This window comes from Mycena indigotica, assembly GCF_014461135.1.
Source record: "Mycena indigotica strain 171206Taipei chromosome Unknown Mind.scaff0017, whole genome shotgun sequence".
Taxonomy (NCBI): Eukaryota; Fungi; Basidiomycota; class Agaricomycetes; order Agaricales; family Mycenaceae; genus Mycena; species Mycena indigotica.
Genome location: NW_023503016.1, coordinates 41,821 through 55,190, shown reverse-complemented (window position 1 = coordinate 55,190; position 13,370 = coordinate 41,821). Strand labels below are relative to the sequence as shown.

Below are 13,370 nucleotides of genomic sequence, written 5' to 3'. Positions count from 1 at the left end.
GTTTCACAGTTGCTATTTCAGGTCATCGACGTGACCGCCAGACCCCGGTACATGCTGTGTCATTACCGTGAACCGGGCATTCGGCGAGCACAGCAACCGTTGCTCAACGCACACCGCCGCACACGACATCACGCCGCTCACCGCGCCCCCGTACCAAGCCACTGATCATCCATATACACAGTTCCATCCCGTCCCAGCTTCACGTTCACAGGCACCTTCGTCGCGGCTGGCCTAACTAGGAGTCGTGGGCCAAAGACGATGGTCATTGGTTGGAGCGCCGTGGAAGGAGCAGCCTGAGCAGCCCGTAGCCCAACCAGCAGTGGGGACGAGCGCAGTGAAGAGCGCGGTGGTCACTGGTGCTCTGGAAACCACGATGCCCTACCAAAAGTGAGGACGAGTTGCTGCGGAATTGGATATGAAGGTAGCGCGGCGCGGCGGCCATAGTACTGCGGGCGGGCCGGCAGCGGGCTCCACGACTTGAGGGCACCAGGGTTGTCGTTGGATATGCTGCTCAAGTCCTGTGAAGACATCAGCCTGGCATGTGCGGCGATACTCGACACCCAGGCATTCTGTGTGAATAGCTATGCCGCTCCGAGTCCCCAACCGAGTAGGCGCCGCTCACCAAGCTACGGCGGCGGCGGGCGGTTCCGTGTTAGCTTAGTCGTCGCGGCTGAGGGACATCGAGAAACTGTCGCCGCCTGTGCACGGCCGCTCACTCCAAAAAGCCGCTTCGCGAGCCGCGAATAAGACGCTCACCACTGCAGAGAGCCGAGTAGCGCTGAAGGCGCGGCGCGGAAGCCATACTCGTAGTGCTGGAGGCCGGGCAAGCTGCAGGTTGTGCAACTTGAGCACCCGGGCCGGCGTCGTCGTCATCCGACAGTCGCCGCGGAAGATGGTGGGCCACCGAGACCGGGTCAACGATGATGGAGGGTACTAGGCTGCCAGAGGAGCGCGGCGTTGTTGGGAAGACGGTGCAGGCGCAGTGCCCGTGGCGCTAGTACTGCTGTGCAACTTAGTAAGTATAGTTGCCGAGCCGCTCACTGGGCCGCGCACCGGAGCATATGTCCAGTCGCCGCGCACCGCCACTCACCCTGAGAAGACAATGGGCTCCTCATGGCCAGTGAACAGGCTGCACAGGGTGGAGTCGACGCTGCGTGAGCGAGTGAGCGGCGCCGCGGCGATGCTCGTGGCCCGGGATGGTTGAACTTGAGAATGCGGGTCCGTCCTCGACCGGCGAGTTACACGGGGAGCAGCCGAGCCGCTCGTCAAGCCGCGTACCAACTTGAAGCTGCGCAGTGAGGCAGCGGCGGGCGGCCATGTGCTTTGGGTTTGTGTGAGGGCACCGATGTTGGGTTCTTGAAGTCACAGGGGGGGCCGTGGCCGGGGGCATGTCGGGATGGTGGTGGAGTGGAGCGGAGGTAAGATGCATATGCAGTGATGACTCATCCGAGTCATCTGTCAGACGCGGACGAGGCCCGCGGTGTCATTGTCGACGCCGCCGGCGAACGTTGATGGCGACGACGACGACGGCGCGGGCAACGCAACATGCGTTCACGACCCGGAGAAGTGGCCAGCGACGAAGGCGACGGCCTTGTGGTGACGAGGAGTGAGGTCAATGGAAGAGAGTGGGGCCGCAGCTGCCGCTTACTGGGGTGGGCGGCCGTGTTCATCGCCGCCCACCTGGTTTGGGTGGGAGCCGCCCTCTGTCACACAAGAGCCGCGCTCAATTGTGCAAGAGCCGCCCACAGCCGCCGCAGCACTGCCACGAGCCGCCCACCGCAAAAAGAGGGCGGCGAAAACCAGGCAAAAAGCCGCCTACCGCCGCGTCCGAGCCGCCCACCCAAAAAGTCTAAGACCATTGCTCGACGACGAAGCCACCATTCGAGCCGCTTGATAGCGCGTTCGAAAGGGCTCGTCGGGGGCTATCGAACGGCGCAGGCATGTCGTTATCATGTCAAGTAATGACAAAGATATTGTCTACTCATTTTCCGCAGAGCCGCCTACCAGCCGCTTCCGAGCCGCCCACCCCAAGGGCGGCGAAATATTTTTGCCCCGCGAGGTGCCTTTGGATCAGCCCAATAAATCCTTGGATTCCATTCCCGCACACATCCAAGATCTCGTTGAGCTGAGGGCGGTCAAGTTGCAGCGGGAGCATCAATATGAAGTCATTTAACAGGCTCGAATCCAGCTCCGGCCCAGGTTGACCTACGACGAACTCCCATATTAGTACGAGGAGACGGAAATAGCCAGGCATGTCCTGCATCTTTTCGGATGGCCCTTTGTCATCCTTCGGTGTAAGCTCTGTGTCGAAGTTGTATTTGGCGACCTCCAAATGGCCGGTGAAATGTGCCAGCGACACTAACAGCGCTGTCTTGGTCGGTAGAAGCGTTGTACTGACACCAACAAGCCCTTCCGTTAGCCACAGGAAGTCATGAAAGGTGTACAGGAAGTCCACCCAGCCGACCACGAAAATGGACAGGTCAAAGACCCCGCTGGGGAGCTCCCTGGTGCGCAGGAAGAGGAGCCTAAAAGTCCAGAGCACATGCCGAATCTGGGACTTTGCCACGGGAGATAGAGTCTCTATTTCGGCGGCTGACGGGATTCGAGTTGGATCCAGTATGGCGAAGAAAACGGGGAACAGAAGGTCACGCAGTTTACTGTCTGCCCTGGACCAAATGCCTTCGAACCGGCGATAGTCGAAATCGGAGCAACCGGGTTCGCAAGCGGCAAGTGTAATGGCCTAAGAACAATCAGCGGTAGTCAGTGAGTTGGTCTGAAGTCTCACTCGGTGTGAGGCCGAGAGATTTCTGAGCTCTTGCGTGTGAGCGACAGCTAGGGGGTGCATCGTAGGAGTCGGGAAGATACCCGGTCACCGTATCGTCACGCGCCTCTCCATCACCAAGAGATCATCGTTCCTTCGTTTTGGTCCGACGCTTCATTCCAGGCAGCACAACAGACGCCGCATGCGAACACAATGACAGTATTCTATGCAGCAGCCTCGGCACATTCTCTGATCTGCACCCTCTCATATAGGTTCGTCGACAGCAATGGTGCTCGAAATGCCGGAAACACTGTACGCGTTCAGAATATTAGACAAGAACGAGAACAAGGTTAACGCACTTTGAGTCAATCGCTCGACCTGTTCCATTTCCTTCAGATGGGTGGGCACATAACCCATACAAGCGGGCCTCCAGACGACCGGCCACCTACCCATCCCATCGCGCCGTCATTCGTTCACCCTCCATACTGTGCTCCTTCTAACTTTAATTTCAGCAGGAATATCCGCCCGCGAAAGTACGACTGCCTGAATACTAGTTAGCGCCCGAACCTCAAGCCAAAAGCGGCGTTTTCGAGTCCGGAGAATTGGTGAATGCGCGGCCGGGGCGGCACTGGTGAACTTGTCGAATATGGAGGAGTATGTGGCGGTAGTTTGTGGGGTAAAGGGGATTGTGTTGTGCATGTGGAGAGGGTATGTAAGCAGAGTAAGCTGATACTACCGCCGTCCTCGGAGAAGTCGACACAAGAAAGCTTGGAAGCAAGCACTGGCACATGCGGGTTGGGGGTCAGCCGGTGTAAGGAAGGTGCAAGCAGCGGCATTCTTTGGTCTGTAATATCCTATATAACAGCTCTCGACAGAGTCTGCACACGCAATAGTGGTCAGTGAATGCGAAAATGTAAGATAGCCATTGACGCACTGTTGGTCAACCATTCCGCCTTCCGCGCCAGCTCAACGCACTCTTCCACTCCCTTCGGCCCATCCTAAGCCCCTTCCGGTCCGCCAGCACGAATGTCCAAGGTAGTCCTGAGGAATGAGTCGCGCTTGAGCGGGGGTGAAGAGTGAGAGAAAAGACGCACGTGGCGTGGTCTGCACATCCCTCTCAGCGGGTTGAGGCACCAAGCGGTCGTCTTAAGGGTCGCCATGTCGATTCCAGGGCGGCCGCGCAAGGGAGGAGCGCGCGCCGTTTGCGGCTCATCGTGGTGCGGAGGAAAGATCGGCGAGGTCACATGGCCTCGGGCCGATCGCCGCTTCTCTCTTCTGCACTACGATGACGAGCATGCAGTCTCCTTGTGCACTCTCGCTTGCCCGGCGCGGTTGTGGCTTTCCAGGTAGCCTGTACGGCGCCTATTGAAGGTGCAGCTGGTGAACACCTTCGTGTTTCTCCCGTGCGCTGTCGCTAACCGTCCCGCGCAGCGTTGGCCTGGTTCTCGATGTCCTACTGGGGCTCTGTCATGGGGAAGGGCTAATGGGCAACCGTTTGCGAGGAAGATAGTGTGTTATCGTCTCCTTCTGTGCTTATTCATTACTTATTATGCCTCGCTAAGCACCATTCCTCGTTATGCTCAGGCTGTCGAACCGTCCCACACTTGCGCGGCGCATAGGCTTCAAGCTATAACGCAATCTCACTCGTCTCACTCCCATACCAGTCTCCGGCTATCTCGGTCATTACTCGGAGCCCGGTTCCTTCCCGTAGGCCTGAGCGAAAAAGTTTTTTTTGCTGCCAAAAACACAGTGCGCCTTGGCTTCACCGCTTCAGAACCTACAGAACTGAGAACACTCATCAACACATTCTCAGCACCGCTCAAACACAGCCCACGTCTGGAACGGCTGCGGAAAGATAACGAGTGTTCTGGCCCCTGGGACGAGTGGTGGAGGGGAAGACATTGTCATGGGCAACTTGTGGCCCGTGTCGAGCGCGAGGGCCGAAGGACAGAGTTCTCTGGAGACATTTTGTGAGTGTTTTCGAACACTAACTTACACAGCTAACACTGTTAACAAGTCCGCGCTCCGCAACTCACACGCGACTTGGAGAGGAAAGAAGGCGACAAGCGGCGCACCGCCCCGCTCCTCTTCCATCTTGGCCAGTCTTTTCGGCGAGTTGCTGTGGCCTGTAGGCGTGCGGGCCAGCAACACGCTCGCAATAAGTCCCCCCGCTGCTGCAGCCAGGAAAGAGGGATTTCTGCACGCTGTGCTGCGTGACTGATGGGAGAGGGCTTTGGGAAGAAAGCCCATCCATCCAGCTCGACTTCTATTGCGCTTTCCACTTAATCGACACTGACATTGCTGTCGCCTGCGCCGGCCAGCGCCGTTTCCCTCCTCTGTGAGCTCGAAATCAAGCATTCACCGCCTGACTATGGCTGTTCATCGTCCGTATCATGCTTCAGCACGGTCTGGGCCCATGCGCTGACCTTGGCGGACAGCTACGACCTCTATATCCTGGTTCTGCGGTCGGTCGGGCTCTATCGCCGGTGTCACGTGTCCCCCGGCGCCGGATCGGGCAAAACGGCATTCTCTCTTAACGACCACGCCGCCTCAATAAAGCCGCCTGTCGCTTGCTCCCGCGCCAGCGCGAGATTGTCGAACCCCCAGCAGCGACTCCCGACATCTTCACTTGTCACTAGTGCTATGGCAGCGTCCGCAATGGCCAAGATCGGCGGAGGGAGAGAATGGACATAGACGTCGGGGGTGCTCGAACGACGAAGCATTCTTTGGGCTTATCTTCGCGTTCCCGTTCGGCCAGCCCCAATCGCAAGATTGCCTTGACAGGCTGATAGCACGTCGGCGGGACAGCCTGAGCGAACATTCAACTACGCCGACACTGTTGTCTCGTCGGCCTAATCAAGACGAACCGGCATCAGAATAAACGCTAAATTCTTACCACACCGTGGTGAAGATGCAAGTGTGCTTATCTTGCGCGTATCTATCTCGCTGACGTTGTCGAGCAGACGAATTCGCGCCCTGCTGCCATTGCGGCGTCAATCTCGCGCGTCTACGTCTGCCGCATGCCAGTGTTGACGGACATATCTGGCTCTTTTGTCCGCCAGCGCTCCGCCCCGACTTATCCAAACCTCATACGTTTTCCATGACGACATATCCTCTGATCCTTTCGACAACTGAAATGAGGACGATGGACAACGGAGAAGCCGACATTGGGCTGTTCTTTGTGGAACAGTCATTCAGAACAACTACCTCGGAAAGTATGTACTCTTTTGCGAAGACGCAATGCAAGGCGCTGAACTTGTCTTCACAGCTTCTCGTTCGGCCCACAAAAGCAAGAACATTCTAATTCGACGGCAGTGATTGCCTCATACCCTGTCCATCTTGCTGCACGCTCCAGGCGTTCTCCCGCTTCGACTTCCTCTCGCCTCGCATTGCGCCGCTTATTGTCTCGCTAGCGAAAGGCCACCTGGTACTTGTCAACGAGGCTATATCTGGCTTCGACTGGGTGCTGTTCACCGGAAGGCTGTGGCGAACGAACTCGCGTCGTTTGCCTTGACCACAATCATCGCGGGCTTGTTCGTGCGAGGCTGACCTGCCAACAGGACGGTATCTCGCGTTGGAGGACATTCTAGAGAGCCAAGTCTGGACGCGAACACCTATGCTATTGTCCCGCCGACTCTCGCAGAGATGGCTTGTTATCTCTCTCTTGTCAACGACCCCGCAACAACCGAAGGCACATATGCCTGCGTTCCCCGCCTCGTTTGACGGATATCGAGCCCCCTCCTTGACCATGCTCGCTAGCGACTGCGCAACTCCGAAGCACGGGGAAGCGACATGACTGTTTCTGGTGCCGCTCGGACGACCGTGCGGGAAACATCGAAGGGCATGTGTGGAGGTGGTGTGGTCATCGACCTCGCGTGAATGAGGGAGATTGAAGTGGCGCTGCTGTTGAGAGAGGAGAACTGTAATGTAACACATATGTATTGTGCCGACTCAGAACGACCCTCAATGTGGGGAGATGGCGCCAAAGAGGTGGATGGGAAACGGGAAAAGATGGGAATGGCAGAATCCCGAGGAGACGAGCAGCAGCGGAGAAGATGGATGCGGAAAAGAGGATATTATATTCATCATTAGTAGGAACAGCGAAGATGTAAAACGAGAGATCTCGAGCAGAGTTAGTAAGGGAAGTCTGAAATGTTCGCACCCTCACTCGTCAGCCCGATATTTGGCTCCTGCTCAGTCTCCACCAACAGACCCGCCCACGAAATGCAATGTTTAAGAACCATATCCAGCGGAAGGAGGCCCAGCGAGCGATCCATCTCCAAAACGAGAACGCAATAGGATGAAGTTGACGAGCCTGCGGTTAAGCGTGGCATGTGGAAAAGGAGTGGAACTTGAAGAAGAGACGAGTCGTAGAGCCCAAATGACTGTAAACACAATTAGCAACAACGCAAGCGACGAGCATCGAACGGATAGCACACCTTGCTGGGCTGTCCCGCTCTCATACTATCTCTTCGTATGTCCCCACTCCCATCTGGGTGTGCTCCAAGCCGAGAAGGACTTGGTGTAGTTCGACAAGATGGACAGCTGCCGCACCGTTGACGGAAACTGCGAAGCTGGTCAGCACACCACCACACAAATCGGCGAGCAAGCGGGTGTACCTCTTGACCCTCCTTCGCTGGCACGCTGCCGCTGCCAGCCAATGCAGGCCTTGCATGCTCCGTACAGTTTGGTTCGGCGTTCGGGTGGTGATGCGGGCGTTAAGGACGGCGGGACGGCGGGACGGTGGGTGTCGAAGTGGCAGGTCACGGTGGGAACGAATTTACAAGCTCATATCGTAGGGCTGAGCGGTTAACGAGTGGTGGGCAATTGAGAGCGTGTAGAAGGTCGTGATAATATGCCGAGTAACAGATTGCGCCTGGCTCTGCTAGTGACCACATAACAGAACGGGATGGCACCTTTTGACGCACCGGAACAGCCGTGGTTGGGGGCTCTTCACAGGTGAAGGTTTTGGCAGACATTCGGAGGCGAGCCTTGTCGGGAAGCACGCTCACCGCGAGCGAATATCGAGCAGCTGCACCGACAAGCATACGAGTAAGCTCAGCGAGAAGCGGAAGAAAACCTGATTCACGCACCTTCGTCCTTCCCCCAAACATGACCTCATTCCCCCTCAGAAGTCCCATCCCCGCGCCCATCCACCACCCATCCAACCAGAGCCGTAGTCGACTGCTGAAGAGCACACGAGAGCCAAATGCTGGACGGGACAGTCAGCGCGAGAAGAGAGGGAACCTTCCCTCGGTACCTGGGCCTGGGCCTGGGCCAGCCAGCTTCCTTCTTCATCTACTTTCGCGTCAGCACCGCGGCCGGCGGCTGGGCTATGGCGCACAGGGTGGGCCTCGTTGCTGGTCGTGGTAGAAAGGAGAGAAGCGGAGATCGGCCCGACGCCACGTCACAGCGGCGTGACGTGAAGATCACGGCACTTGGACAATAACCACCACCATTAGGAGCGCAAGTCTGTTGCTACTACTATATCGCATCCATCGCGAACAGTTCTGGAATAGGGTCCTTGATTCTCGATCGTAAGTCATGTCCTAGCATGTGTTTATCCATTAACGAATTTCTTCAATGCATCACCCTCCTTAGGAGTCCTCTCTATGTCGGATGACTACGACCAGGAAGTCGCTCAGGCTCTCGCGCTGCTCCGTGGTCCTCGTCTGAGTCGCCACCACTCTCCTCTCGATGCTGCTTCCATCTCTCATCTCAGAGAAGAGGCAGAACGCGTAGAGAACGACATCGAGCGCCTCAAAACACAACTGCGACAGCTGGAAGATCGTCGCCAGGTGATCCAAGACCGCCTATCCACCGTCGCTTATCCAGTAAACACTCTTCCCGTCGAAGTGCTATGCCATATCTTTGCAGCCGCGGTGTCCTCCTCGCCTGCCCTCGCTGTTAATCGCACGCTGGTGCGAATTACCGCCGTTTGTCAACAATGGCGACACACTGCCATCGCGGACCCGCGTCTGTGGAGACGTATTTCCTACTCCATCAATGGCGACAAGCGCAATCGTCTCTCCGAGCTCTTCTTGCGACGTGCACAAAAACTACCCATCGTGTTTTCGACTCCGGAAGACAACATCGCACGCGATCTCAGGCTCCCGGAGTGCCTGTTCGACTCTGCTTCTCAGTGGACGGAAGCCTCCTTGTCCTGCGGGAAATGGCCGTCAACCTGGACGACCAAGCCAGACGTTTCACAAATCGACTTCCCACGTCTGACCAGCTTGTCCTTCAATGTCTGGGGCTCCATGTTTCCAGATGAACTCCCAAGCTTCATGACGATACATGCGCCACTTCTCAGAGAGCTATGCATCGGCATTCCTCGCTTGAGCTTCATGGCACTTTCATTCCCTGCACATCAGTTGCGGAAGCTCGTACTCCGGTGTACAGCTGAACTTGGTCCAGTGCTCCAGCTCATTGGCAGGATGACGGCGTTAGAGGAGCTGTCGCTCCCTAGAATCCATGGAGAAGGCCTGGCGGGACCAAAACTCGCCATAGTCCTGATGCCCAACCTGACGACCTTGTCGCTGGTGGCTGAAGCAGGCGGCAGCTCGCCCATCCTCGACCACCTTCTCTTGCCCGCCCTCACCGCACTCCACCTGTCGAACCTCGATGATTACAGCGTCAGGCTCTCGATCGACCCCTTCATCCAGCGCTCCGCTGCGCGCGTCACCTCCCTCTCGCTGGTCGAAACAGGCAGCTTCAAGGCTTTCTTTACCCTTGTCAACTCACATGTCGTGCATGCAGTCGAACGTCTGTCGGTGACGGCGTTCTCCATGAGCAGCGACGAGGGGCGGAGGTGCGCCGCGACCCTGGCCGAGCTGGGCATCCTCTCCAACCTCGAGTCGCTGACCCTCGTTGTACCCGCCTCTGCGCCGGCCCCAGTCAACATTCGGCCGTTTCTGGACGGAATTGCAATGCGCGCGGCGAATATGCGCTCCGATGGTGTAGGGGGGAAGTTGACGCTCGCGCGCCTTGGGGTCGAGTTCGCGCCGTATGGCATTTCGGACCAGGACATGCAGGACTTGCAGCACCTGCAGAAGACGTTCGGTGTCGAGGTTCGGATGCCGAATGGTCTTCCAACGCGGAAAATATGGGAGTCCCGAAAACTGCTGGCAGAGGGTGACGAATAATATGCTTGCAGCTTCTCGAGCCTGTTACACGGCAATCCTTGCGTTTTAAGTTGGTAGATTAATTGAAAATCAATAGTTTGACTCGAATACTGGGCCATACTTCCGACACAAAACACGCTCGCTATATCCAGAACCCGCCGATGAATCACGGCCAACACTGGCACCCGTTTAAGTCTGTATACAATTTGAAGTGTGGTCAGAGTAACCGTAACGAAAGGCTGAGGAGCGACTAACTTATCATAATCGGAGGAAGGCCTGAGGCGAGCTAGGAGGAGGGATATCGTAAATCCTGTCGAAAGAATTGAAGAAAGTCAGTTATGACCCGCAAAGGCCCAGACTCACCCACATTGGTTTCGTAGACAAGGAGAGATGTACCGCAGGCATAGGCTTCGAAGACTGTCCCGAGAGATAGCCCATGCTCGTATTAATACACCGCCCACACGAACACCGCGCCTCCTCCCACAAACCATCTCCCTCGCCGCACTGATGAGGTCGAAGGAAAAGGGGACAAGGACGGCCCTCCGCCTCAGATCCGGCGGCGGTCTGGATGGGTTCGCAAGAGACTATCGTTATCCAGCAGGGGCTGCGCTAGCCCAAGCGATAGATGGCACGGCGTTGAAGATAGCATCGAATACCCTCGCCGGCCGAGCGGCACGTGACCTTGGCTTTTGGGGCGGAGATCGTGGGCGTGGTGAATAGCGCGGGCAATGTGACGGAGGTGGAGGCAGGGGGTAGAGCGAGGGAGGAAGCAATGCTTGCTGAGCGGCATGCTTGTTTGGGCATTGCTTTGGTCATTGAGGAATCCTAACGACATGGAGGTCGCGCACGTGATATAGTGAGGAATCCTAACGACGTGGAGGTCCGTGGATAGGGAGGAACGGGGGTAGTGGGGGTGCGCAGCTGTGTGCGCGGTAGATTGTTATCGTTTTCGAGGGCTCTGGGGTCCGTTTGAGAACGAATAAGGGTGTCGGATGGGAGTGACACTGACTGGGAGTGTGCTAAGCAGCGTCAACGTGACGGTGAAGAGGAGAGTAACGAGGACGCACTACGTTCACTAAAAGCTCGCGTTTCCCCCAAGGCCGTTCCGTTTTCCTCCTGGAATGGATCCTCGTTGTGCATATTGGTTGAGAGAGACGAGGAATGAGCGCGTCGGCAGAACGAAGGGGATATGTCGGGCGGGAAGCGCTACAATATGGGTCAGCGCAAACACGAAAGGAAGCCGGATGACACACTTTTGGGTCTCCCTTTGTTTGTGGCTACCCCACTAGCTCCTCGTCATCTCCACCCAGCCTGCGTTATAGAGGGTCATCCGGCCAACAGCGTGAGACGCCGCGAGCCACTTGACGAGCAAAGCGCGGTCGGGAGAAGGGTGATAGTCGGCGAACTGTGGACAGAGAGTGAGCACTGATACGAAAGACAAGCCAAATCACGCACTTTGTGCCTGTCTCCTCCAGCTGGAGAACCGACACAACGACGATTACGCGGTTTCTGGCGGCGCGGATGGCCGCGTTGGTGGACTTGAGGATGGGTAGGAGCGGAGACCAGCCAGCCCTCGACACACTCTGTATTCGTGGTGATAGTGAGAAAAAACTTGAAGAGGAAAACGAAGACACGCACCGGTGCCCAACCCCACGGCCCCCACCTTCCGTGCCGTCTCAGCGCGTTCCTACACACCCTTCTAGCCATCTAGTACCGTTTCTGGCTCGCCAGAACACGTTCACGGTCGTCCTCTGAGACGAAGACAGACGGCAAAGGTAAGCCGCCTTTCGCGGGCGGCCATCGCAGGCTGGAGGAGTCGGGCGTTGTGTTGAGTGCATCCGCATGGTCGACGAGGCGGTGAAGCGCAGGAGTAGCCGCTGCGCTTGCGCGAGGAAGGAGCGCTGGTGGTGGTGCGGAGCCAAGATCGGTGTCGGCGGGTCACATGCTCGCCGGGCCGATCTTCCTTCTCTCTTTTCCACCACGACCACGACGATATCGACTCCCCCGTCTTACCCGCTTGGGCACTGGACGCGCACGTGTCGTCTTGAAGCTGCGAAGAATGTCTTGTCGGGCCCAAAGTGCGTCTTTTGGGCGCGCTTCGTGTCGCCGCTTTGCTGATTGTCCCGCTCAGCACGAGTATGCTTGCGGCGCAGAGTTGGGAGGGAAGAAAGTGTCAGAATGGATCGTGCGGAAGGCGGAGCACTCAGAATGGGGACTGCGGGCTCGGATAAGAGTGCGTCATCGGTCTTGACTTTTCAATTCGGTTGTCGTGCTTACTCGCATGGTCGACAGCCACCATCCGCTGACGAACGCGGCTCTCCCTCCTCTTGCCGCCCTATTCGTTGGCAGCGTCACGCTGGACGACTAGACCATAGTTGCCGGCTAGCCTGGTCAGTCCCGCCTGCCTCTCACTAACGGCGTTGACACCTCACTCGCTCAGTCTTCAAGATGGTGGCTTGTAATAAACGGGGGGGCCTTATTCCCGCAGTGGGGGTGGAATACGTGAGAGTACAGCGGGATAACGGTGTGTCGCGGTACCTACCCGCCCTTATACTCCTTCTCACTTTGCTGCTGCTAGCTCTCGCCGCCAGACGGCATCGGCAGCCCTTCCATCTCCTCCACGCTGGTGACCGCCACTACCATCGTAGGGCCGCCATGCGAATGCGGCTCGCATATGCCCGCCCACTCGTTCATATGAGGAGGGGTATTTGAACCAGTCGCGGAGCTTGCTGCCAACTTGCTGCTGCTCCTCATCCGCCGGGAAACTGCCAAAGCCTCTGTAGCCCAAGGACATAGCCATCTACTTTGGACGCTCCACACCGGCCCCGTTTCCCGGTCTCCGACCGACATCGAATTCGTATACCGACTCGAGAATGTATATTCTCTCCTTGGCACTTGCCGGAGTCAGCACCCAAATCCGATATCGCTCGCTCAGCACCTCCATCTCCTCATTTCTACACCACTTCCTCAGCGCCGTCTGCGTCAGCAGCCCTTCAAATACACGGCTGAAGTCGTCTGCCCGGGCTCCGTCCCGAATTTGCGAGTCACGTGCCCGCGCCGGCCGAAGGGCCGGCATGATTCTCTCCGGACGCGGCGCGGGGTGCTGAAAGCCATCGCACCTCATGCTGGAAGATAACAATGACGTCTTCTTACCGAACTCTCATGGCCGGTGTATTTCATTGTGTGCGTTCTTGGCGCGGCAACCATGGGCGGCGGGCGGAGGCCCGGGACCGCCGGAGGGCCTGCGGGCGGACGGCGGGGGAATACATTACGCTGCTTGCCTCTCAGCTCATGCTTCAGCTAGTGGCGCTCGAGAAACGATTGCTCGTTGTTACTGCCGTCAGCTGGTGCCCGAGGCCGACAACATTATTTGCAAGGTGGTGGGGAAGGGAAGAATAAGAAACGGCACCTTTCGGTGGATGCGGTGCGTCTTCTGGTCCTTCTCCCACGGAATCGTATTACTTACTCTACTCTTTTCTGTCGGC

General features: G+C 57.3%; 2 protein-coding genes across 2 annotated transcripts; one reads left to right on the top strand and one right to left on the bottom strand.

The window, feature by feature from the left end:
- Positions 1-4,244: 4,244 nt before the first annotated feature.
- MIND_01374700 (uncharacterized protein) lies at positions 4,245-5,455 on the top strand (the record flags this gene model as incomplete). The annotated part of the gene is made up of 6 exons (XM_037370167.1): positions 4,245-4,270; positions 4,324-4,510; positions 4,575-4,731; positions 4,779-4,863; positions 5,083-5,145; positions 5,200-5,455. The coding sequence occupies 6 exons, from the start codon at positions 4,245-4,247 to the stop codon at positions 5,453-5,455; spliced, it is 774 nt and encodes a 257-aa protein (XP_037213168.1).
- A 1,061-nt stretch (positions 5,456-6,516) lies between these two features.
- Positions 6,517-7,436, bottom strand: MIND_01374600 (uncharacterized protein; the record flags this gene model as incomplete). Its single annotated transcript, XM_037370166.1, has 5 exons — positions 6,517-6,681; positions 6,723-6,883; positions 6,930-7,146; positions 7,201-7,327; positions 7,381-7,436. 5 exons carry the CDS (start codon positions 7,434-7,436, stop codon positions 6,517-6,519), a joined length of 726 nt encoding a protein of 241 aa, XP_037213167.1.
- Positions 7,437-13,370: the final 5,934 nt, after the last annotated feature.